The sequence below is a fragment of the Apium graveolens genome, chromosome 2 (genome assembly GCF_009905375.1).
Source record: "Apium graveolens cultivar Ventura chromosome 2, ASM990537v1, whole genome shotgun sequence".
Classification (NCBI taxonomy): Eukaryota; Viridiplantae; Streptophyta; class Magnoliopsida; order Apiales; family Apiaceae; genus Apium; species Apium graveolens.
This window is the reverse complement of record NC_133648.1, coordinates 166,118,246-166,128,430: the sequence shown is the minus strand read 5'-3', so window position 1 is coordinate 166,128,430 and position 10,185 is coordinate 166,118,246. Positions and strand designations below refer to the sequence as shown.

Sequence of the window (10,185 nt, the reverse complement as noted above, 5' to 3'; positions counted from 1 at the left end):
GAGCTAGATTCATTTTCAACCTCATTATTATTTTCGCAAGTAACCTTAACATCATCTCCACAGGCAATATCTGAGGGTTTAGACAACACTTGATTTTCTGAACTTAAAAGTTCATTGCCATCAGCAAGGTAAGGAGACCATTTTGTGGAACTGGAAGTTGTATGCTCCTCAGTTAAATAGGGAAATTCATGCTCTGCAAATATAACATCACGAGAAATAAAATACTCTCCAGATTCCAAGTCAAATAATTGCCATCCTTTATTTCCATAAGGATAACCCAAAAATACACAACGACGACTTCTACTAAAAAACTTATCACCCTTATGATTCTGATTATGACCATAACAAAGACACCCAAATACTCTCAAAGAATCATAAGAAGGAGGTTTTTCGTATAAAAGTTCATAGGGAGTCTTGTCATCTAATACGGGAGTAGGAGTGCGATTAATTAAATAACCAGCAGTCAAAATGCATTCACCCCAAAATTTTATAGGTAATTTCCCTTGAAATCTCAATGCCCGAGCTACATTTAAGATATGTTGATGTTTGCGTTCAACTCTCCCATTTTGTTGAGGAGTGCCAACACAAGATATTTCGTACAGAATACCATGATCTTTAAAAAATGTTTGTAGTGGTTGAAATTCAGTACCATTATCACTGCACACTATTTTAACCAGCTTGTTAAATTGTCGCTTGATCATAGCAAAAAATTGAATCAAAGTCAATTTCACCTTCGTTTTATCAACTAACAAAAAAATCCAAACCGCACGAGAATAATCATCAATAATGGTTAAAAAATATTTTGCACCACATGAAGACGGTGTACGATATGGTCCCCATAAATCACAATGAATAAGATCAAAAGAACTGATTGCTTTATGCTCGCTAATGTGAAATCTTGTTCGAGAATGCTTGGCACGAACACATACGTCGCACACTTTATTTACACTAGTTTTAACATTACTTGACTTAACATGAGGGATCTTCTCAAGAACCTTTATTGGTGGATGTCCCAAACGCTGGTGCCATAAATTAAAAGAGTCTACAGCATCAACCTTATATGCAGTAGCTTTGACTGATCCACAGTAATAGTAGAGCCCCACATGTTGTTCACCCGCTCCAATCAGCATCCTCGAAAAGTGGTCCTGAATCACACACAAAACATTGGTGAATTGGACAGTGCATTTGTTCTCGCATAACAGTTGTGATACTAAAATCAAATTACATGTAAAGTTTGGGACATATAAGACATTGTATAAAATCAAATTAGGAGCCAAAGTAACCGTCCCAGACTTCATGACTGTAGCTTGAGCACCATTTGGAAGACTAATATGACTCTGGATCTCACGAATATCATTTAACAAAGACAAGTTGCCTGTCATATGATTGGAAGCTCCGGTGTCTATAATCCATTTAACATTAAAATTACCTGTCATGCTCGGAGTAGATTGTGATTTTCCCTGAAACACAGATTTCAGAACTTGCCATTGATCCTCTGTCAAACCAAAAAGACCAGACTTGTCAAGCTCTCCTAAAGCTGGCTTAGATGTTGGCTCGGGTGCAAATGGATGCAGGGAATTAGAAGCAACATTGGCACGAGGATTGAAACTTCCTCTTCCTTGCCGAGTAACAGGAACAGAACGTTGGTTGTCACGACCATGTCCAGACCCGCGTCTAGGTGCCTTGGAACGATCAGGCCACCACTCTGGATAGCCATGGAGTTGAAAACACGAATCAATTTCATGCCCAGTTCGCTTACAGTGCGTGCAAGAACGAGAAGCTTCCTTGGGTTCAAGCCGGGGTTCATTGCGGCCTATATTCCCACCAGATTTTACTGCAAAACTCATTACTTCAGCACGTTCTGAATTGATTTTAGTACCCATGCGTAATCGTTCTTCTCGAATCAAAGAAGAGTAAATTTTGTTTATGCCTCCTACATCATCCGCTGCCAGCAAAGTCGAACGTACTGTTTCATACAACCCATCATCAACACCCATCAAAAACTGATGGACTTTTGTATTTTCTTCTCGCTTCTGAAGCTTCGTAGCAATTTTACATGTGCACTTACCATATTCACATGTAGGAATAGGGTCAACATCAGCCAATGCTTCCCAAAGTTTCTTCAGTTTAGCGTAATAATCTTCAATAGACATACCTTGAACCTGTTTACAAGTATGCAATTCAGCCTTGAGTTGTTGAATACGTGGACCATTTGAGATATTAAAGCGTTCTTGAATGTCAATCCACAGGTCGCGTGCTGATTCACGGTATGAGATCGTGGATTGGAGCTTCGAATCAATAGTGTTCATAATCCAGGAGACAAGCATTGAATTAACGCTAATCCAATCTTCATATTCATCAGATTCCTCGGATGGTTGGGTTATGCTGCTGTCAATGAAACCAATCTTTTTCTTTGCACGTAAAGATGTCCTGATTGCTCGCGTCCATTCATCAAAATTATCGCCCTTCAACTGTGTTTGGGTGATCAAGTTTCCTGGCATGTCATTAGCCGCAAGATAATAAGATGATTTGCCTTTTGAAGGCGTTTCCTTTGAAGGTGTTTCATCTTTGCCAGTCATGCCGATTGTGAAGAAACAATATATGTGTTGTAACTAAAGAGCGCAAGGCTCTGATACCATAACAAATCTTAGAGAGAGAATTCGATATGGAGAAAACCTCTACCTTCTCATTGAGATTATGTCTGAATATATACAAGCTTGGTTGATTGATCACCAAGTAAAAATCCTACAGTTAAGCCTATAATACAGCTGTATATCAATTAGAATATTTGCCTAATATTTGCCTAATATTACATTACATAAATAGATAGAACTTGACAGAACTGAAAGAGTAAAATTAAAAAGTAAAGCAATGAATGGTTGCATGTATTTATAGTTAAAGTAAAATGGACAGCTGTCAATCATATCCCATTAAATCAATCACGTCAGACACGATCCCCGAGGAAAAAAGAAAAACCGTTTAAAAAGATAAACCGTTCCGAATTCCAAAAATGCGCTTCTTAAAGACTCGCCCTTTTAAATTTTCAAGGTTATATTTGAAAGAGATACGTGAAGAAAAAATGATGAATTTTTGAAAGAAGCGCCCTGAAGAAGGCACGCCCTATAAGATAATATTGCTAAAGTATGAATTTTTACAAATTTTAAAATGAATGAAAGAAATTCCAATCCTATTTTCAATAGCATATGAAATTTGGGGGGTAATTATTATGCCCGAAATTTGGTATAAGTACTATTCGGATCAAAACCGGGTCAACTGGATCTCAATTGAGAGATTTATGCCTAAAAATAAGGAAAGGAGAATCTGCTAATAGAAAGAAGGAAGGCGCGCCCTATGGACATGGGGTAATGGCGCGCCCTGTGATTGAAAGAGAGGAGTAAGTTATCAAATTGACTGCCTTGAAGGCCTGGGTTGGTTTTATAACCAGATCAAGGTGCGCCCTCATGAGAGAGAGAGAGAGGTGCGCCCTATTGCTGAAAAGAGTGTTTATTATAGTATGTTTGGGGAGATCCTTTTCCAATGGAAGGCCTTAGGGCGCGCCCTAAGGTAGTAAGAATGACTTGATTTGATATTAGCTTGGCTATTTGGACGGGTCTTCTGGAGTATTCAAGGAAGATGGAGATGACTATTACTAACGTATTTGCTGCAAGTACTCTATTAAAGAACTCCTTCTTGTAATGCAATCACAGGAAGGCGGTGTCTGTGGTCAGAGACCTCCAGGGGTATGCCTGGACGGAAGGTCTCTTCTTATAGTCAATGAGTGTCCTCATTGGGGATGTGGGATAAACTCTGGTGTGTGCTTTGAGAGCTCTGTCTCTGTAGTCAACGGGTGTCCTCGTTGAGAGACTTCGGAGTATCCTACACTTTGCACCCAAAAATTTTGGATCACTTGTTCTGCAATCTGGTAGGGGCTCCTTATCCGGGGGATAAGGATGCGTCCAACATTTGGGGTGAACCACGGCTATACTTGCGTCAACGGATTAGAGAAACAACTGGTAGCGGAAGGTTATCCTTATCCAGGAAGATGTCTTATCCGTGAAGTCTCAAAGCCATGGACGAGCCTTGGGCCTTTGTGGTTGGGCCTCATCGGCGTACATTCCTAAAGCTAGTGGAAGACGGTTTCCAGGTTTCCTACTGGGCCTCAGGACAGGAGATCTAAGCCCATTAGGTTTCTTGTTCCCCAAGAACTACGTTGGCTTGATTCCCTATAAATAGGGATACGTATGCAAATTACAAGGGGTCAGAAGCGAGAGCGCAAAGGAGCCACCACTAACCCTAAGCAATCTCAGCCACCAATAATCACCACCACCAAACACTGTTCATAAAATCCAACGATTACTATTCACGTTTTCTGACGAAAAACCACCGCACAGATCTTGTTTCCGGCTACGAACCTCAAACTTTGTTGATACCAAATTCCTCCGTTAACAACAGGTATTTCTTCTCGCACTTTATTTAGTCGAGTTTCGTTTAATTTTAATTCGCTTCTATCTTAAATTCTACAAATCATAATTTGATGAATTTACAGCTCATACAACGCTTACGAAATAACTTTTAATTTATCATCGGTTTAAAAGGTAATATCCAACTAAAGTTATCCATAAATTGGAAGAAATTAGAGTTACAGATTGTGTATCAAGTAATTATATTTAGGAAGTCGGGATAAGTGGACGGAAAGAGGAATTTCATCAGTTCCAGGCTCAAATGCTCATACATCTTCATTTCATAGGCGAACCCATTGGGAGAAAGAGCTTGGTAAGGAAATCTACAACGAGTAACATAGAGAGATTAACTGTTTTTTCTTCTTTTCTTTGCGTTCGACCCCTGTTGTCTTCGAATTAGGTGCCCATTTTTTGACTGAAGTCAGCCATGAGGCTTCTTGAAAGATGTTTTTTATATATATATTCCTATCTCTTGAAAAGAGACGCTAAATATTAGAACTAGACATTCGCATGTAGCTTGAGTTTGGGAGTACCTTCTTAATACAGGCTAAAGGAGGACCGACATGACAAAGTTTGGGAAGATTCGTATTTCGTTCTCAATAAAAACCCGCCTCAGATATTGAACAGATAAGCGGAAGGGTCTATGTCCATCCCCAACATCCTATTAAACCATATTGAATTATGATTTAAATTAATTTCAAAAGTGTATTTTTATATTTTTATCAAATATTTTATATAATAAATAGGCTTAATATTGCACGATCAATCTAAGATATAATAATATGGTTTAATTTGCCCTATGAACATAAAGTTAACAGCTTTATAATACAATAACATCTTTCATAATTAACATACCTAAATTTAAGTATTATTAATAATATTATGCAATTTGTACAAAACAGAAAGGGATAAATTTGTATTTATTTTTTATATTATTTTATTATAAAGACTATTAATAATTAGGGGTTGGTGGTTTAGTGTGCAGTACTAGTAAAAACGCTAGTAATTTCTTCCATTTGATTTAGAAGTCATTGACCTAAAACCTTCTACACGGGTAATATATAAAGTCTAAGAAATAAACATTGTACAAATAATTAATTAAATTTTCTTTCTGTGTAAATTCGAATCAATAATTTTTGATACAGTTTTTCTTTTGATTTTTTTAAAAAGTTTTAAATATTAATTATATAAAAGTTTTTCTAATTCTCATAAAAAATTATTTTAGATGTCTTCTTTATTTCTAAGATGATAGATTTGATCAGAATATAATTACATATTTAATGATTTATTAAAATACGACATATAAATTAATTAAATATTAAAAAGAATAGAAAGAAGAGATTACAAGAAGAAGAGAATTGATGAAAAAGTAAATGAATATGTGGGCTATTTTTAGATCCAATTCTAGAACCATCTATGCGATGTGTTGGATTAAAAAGAGGGGGGCAACTAATTTACAAAAACAAAAGAGGGGACAATTGTAATGGAAGGATCTAGAAACCCTAAAACCATCTATATAGTCTCCACTTGCTCGTTTCTTTCTTGAAAACAAAGAAGTAAATCACACAGCCTCCTCCTCCTCAACAAATTAAATCTAAAACCCTAGATCTAGACACTCCAATGGCGGACACAGAGACATTTGCTTTCCAGGCTGAGATCAATCAGCTTTTGAGTTTGATCATCAACACTTTCTACAGCAACAAGGAGATTTTTCTTCGTGAACTCATTAGTAACGCTTCTGATGTTAGTCTCTTCCCCCCCCCCCCCCTTTACCTTTTTGTTTATGATTCTTATTTTTAAATCGTTTTTGTTTCTTTTATTACATTCAGATTGTTTAATGTTGTTTGGTTTCTTAGTATATCTCTTGTTATTGTCTCTTACATACATATTGTTGTTGTAATAATATCGATTCATTGATTCAAATATTTTGATTGCATATTGGTCGAATGATGTAACGTTATGCAGCTAGCTACGTTTCATTTTTAGCTAAATTTGGATTAGAGTTGAGATTTAATGTGTTTTAGTACGTTTTCTTCTGTTTTTATTTAAAAATTTAGTATAAAAGTTTGATGTATCAATATCTGAAGAATGTAGGATTATGTTATTTAAAAGTCAAACTTGTGAATTATACCATTTGAACTTGGATCATGCTGCTATAGTATTAGAGTCGATTAAGCTAAGGTGTTTAATTAGATTACAATTTACAGATGTTATTTATCACTGGAAAACGTAAAAGTTTTTTTTTTTTTAAATATTTCTAATTTTTTTACTTGGAAGTTTTCTTGTGTGCTGTGTTATTGTAGAATTAACTTCATTGTTATGTTTTAATGGTTCCTATTTCGAAGTTTAAATTTGTGACTAAAACCTCTTTACTAAATGCATCATACCCAGCCTTATCAATTAGATAATTGACCTTGTATATTTATGAATATGCTTGGCTATGTGATACAGATTAGAGTGAGAAGTATTTTACAGGTTGTGTTATTTCTAATTAATTCTAGATTCTTTATCTTTCACTAATATTGATTTTGTGCTAGATGTAATACTTGGCTAATAACATTGTGCTTCAATACAGGCTCTGGATAAAATCCGCTTTGAAAGCTTGACTGACAAGACCAAGCTCGATGCCCAGCCAGAGCTCTTTATCCACATCATTCCTGACAAGGCCAACAATACCTTGACACTAATTGATAGTGGTATTGGCATGACCAAAGCTGGTAAGTAATAGTGATTATGAGCAATACTAATGTTTTCTCGTATATTCATGTATATGTTTTTCCTGACCCTTTGTTTTACTTATGAATTTCAGATTTGGTCAACAATTTGGGTACCATTGCGAGGTCTGGTACAAAAGAATTTATGGAAGCTCTTGCTGCTGGTGCTGATGTTAGCATGATTGGACAGTTTGGTGTTGGTTTCTATTCTGCCTACCTAGTTGCTGAGAAGGTTATTGTCACCTCAAAGCATAATGATGACGAACAGTATGTATGGGAATCCCAAGCTGGTGGATCATTCACTATAACCAGAGATACTTCGGGGGAGATGCTTGGAAGGGGTACTAAAATCGTTCTTCATCTTAAAGAGGATCAGCTAGAATACCTCGAGGAGCGCAGGCTCAAGGATCTTGTCAAGAAGCATTCTGAGTTCATCAGCTACCCAATCTCATTGTGGATTGAGAAGACCACAGAAAAGGAAATTTCAGATGACGAGGATGAGGAGGAAAAGAAAGACGTGGAAGGTAAGGTAGAGGAAGTTGATGAAGAGAAAGAGAAGGAAGAAAAGAAAAAGAAGAAGATTAAGGAAGTGTCTCATGAGTGGTCCTTGGTTAACAAACAGAAGCCCATCTGGATGAGAAAGCCCGAGGAAATCACCAAGGAGGAGTATGCTGCCTTCTACAAGAGCCTCACAAATGACTGGGAGGAGCACTTGAATGTGAAGCACTTCTCTGTTGAAGGCCAGCTTGAATTCAAAGCTGTTCTTTTTGTTCCCAAGAGGGCACCCTTTGATCTCTTCGACACAAAGAAGAAGCAGAATAACATCAAGCTGTATGTCCGTCGTGTTTTTATCATGGACAATTGTGAGGATTTGATCCCAGAATACTTGAGCTTTGTTAAGGGTATTGTCGACTCTGAGGATCTCCCACTTAACATTTCTAGGGAGATGTTGCAGCAGAACAAAATCCTCAAGGTCATCCGCAAGAACTTGGTGAAGAAGTGCCTTGAACTTTTCTTCGAGATTGCAGAGAACAAGGAAGATTACAACAAATTTTATGAAGCTTTCTCAAAGAACTTGAAGCTTGGTATTCATGAAGATTCCCAGAACAAGACGAAGATTGCTGAGCTACTCAGGTACCACTCTACCAAGAGTGGGGAGGAAATGACTAGTTTGAAGGACTATGTTACCAGGATGAAAGAGAGCCAGAACGATATCTATTACATTACTGGAGAGAGCAAGAAGGCTGTTGAGAACTCTCCCTTCCTTGAGAGGTTGAAGAAGAAAGGTTATGAAGTGTTGTACATGGTGGATGCCATTGATGAGTATGCAGTTGGTCAGTTGAAGGAATTTGAGGGAAAGAAGTTGGTTTCTGCTACTAAGGAGGGGTTGAAACTCGAGGAGACTGAAGATGAGAAGAAGAAAAAGGAGGAACTGAAAGAGAAGTTTGAGGGACTCTGCAAGGTTGTTAAGGATGTTTTGGGGGACAGAGTTGAGAAGGTTATTGTGTCTGATCGTGTTGTGGATTCACCTTGCTGCTTGGTTACTGGTGAGTACGGCTGGACAGCTAACATGGAGAGGATCATGAAGGCTCAGGCTTTGAGGGATTCAAGCATGGGTGGTTATATGTCTAGCAAAAAGACAATGGAGATCAATCCTGAGAATGCCATCATGGATGAGCTTAGAAAGAGGGCTGATGCTGACAAGAATGATAAGTCTGTTAAAGACTTGGTTCTCTTGCTCTTTGAGACTGCTCTGCTTACCTCTGGATTCAGCCTTGAGGAGCCCAACACCTTTGGCAACAGGATCCACAGAATGCTGAAGCTTGGTTTGAGCATTGATGATGATGATGTGGTTGAAACGGAAGACATGCCTCCATTGGAAGAAGCTGATGCTGATGCAGAGGGCAGCAAGATGGAAGAAGTGGATTAAGTGTTGTTTTTTCCTACTGCACGCTAATTACAGCAATGCTTCTATCTGGCTTTTGGAAAATTATTCAGAATGTTAGGAAGATGTGATATTTTAGGCTTTATATAAATCCTCGGACTTTTGGTTGGCTGTTTCTCTGTTTATTTAGTTCCAAGTTTTTTAATCTCTGGTTTGAATATCAGATACTTATTATCATTATGCCTTATGTGGATGCCACATTAGTATCCTTCCTTTCAAAGTTGTCATATATTCGTATATGCTCCTAAACAGGTTTCTTTTGAAGTGCCCTAACCAACACTTGGGGGCCGTTTGATTACAAGTGAACTAATCAAATTTAACTGGACGACCGGGAAATTCCTGAAGTTCTGGACGATTCCTAAATCTTCTGGACGAAGTCACTCAAATTTTTCTCCCCTCAACAATCATCATACAATCACCTTCCTTGTTATTTTCTTTTCTTTTTTAGTTAAAATTGCTTATTACTTATAATAATATTATTACATGTATGTGTAAATTATTATTACTTTTTATAATTATCTAGTTTTCGTATCTTTTTTAGTTTATCTAGTATGTGTTTATGATCACATGCTAAGAACTAAAACTTATAAAATTTCGAATGTTTTGATTGGTGTATTTGTTGTAAATGCAGGGGTTTCATCATCATTAAAATTTGTGCTTAGTGTGTGCCATGGGCACACAGTGTATATTATGTTCAATTATATTTAAATTTAATGACAAAACAAAATAGATAAAATAGATACTATATATATGTAAGTTATTTCTCAATTTTTTTTACTTGAACCGCTACTGGTTGGATAAATTGGACGTGTAGGACAATATGTTAAATTTGTTGAACTTGTAAGGTATTGTACTTCGATGATATTGTTATATTGGTTAGCTATATTTTAAAAATAATGTGTTATTAAAATTTTATGTTTTATAAATAAAATATATTATTTCAATATGGTAATAAATGATTAATATTTTTTTTACAGATTTATTAATGTATTGTTTCAACAAATATAGCCAACATCAAAAGGTTGACTATATTTATAAATAAAGAGAATGTAATACTGGGGATAAA

At 36.6% G+C, this 10,185-nt stretch overlaps 1 protein-coding gene across 1 annotated transcript; it reads left to right on the top strand.

The window, feature by feature from the left end:
- Nucleotides 1–5,920: 5,920 nt before the first annotated feature.
- LOC141707973 (heat shock protein 90-3-like) lies at nucleotides 5,921–9,299 on the top strand. The gene is made up of 3 exons (XM_074511428.1): nucleotides 5,921–6,203; nucleotides 7,036–7,177; nucleotides 7,270–9,299. The coding sequence occupies exons 1-3, from the start codon at nucleotides 6,081–6,083 to the stop codon at nucleotides 9,102–9,104; spliced, it is 2,100 nt and encodes a 699-aa protein (XP_074367529.1). The 5' UTR covers nucleotides 5,921–6,080; the 3' UTR covers nucleotides 9,105–9,299.
- Nucleotides 9,300–10,185: the final 886 nt, after the last annotated feature.

Excerpts from the sequence above, each read along its gene's own strand:
- LOC141707973 (XM_074511428.1), top strand. The coding sequence starts at position 6,081 with ATGGCGGACACAGAGACATTTGCTTTCCAGGCTGAGATCAATCAGCTT. Across the intron at positions 6,204-7,035 it reads TCATTAGTAACGCTTCTGAT|GCTCTGGATAAAATCCGCTT; the intron begins GTTAGTCTCTTC and ends GCTTCAATACAG. Across the intron at positions 7,178-7,269 it reads TATTGGCATGACCAAAGCTG|ATTTGGTCAACAATTTGGGT; the intron begins GTAAGTAATAGT and ends TATGAATTTCAG.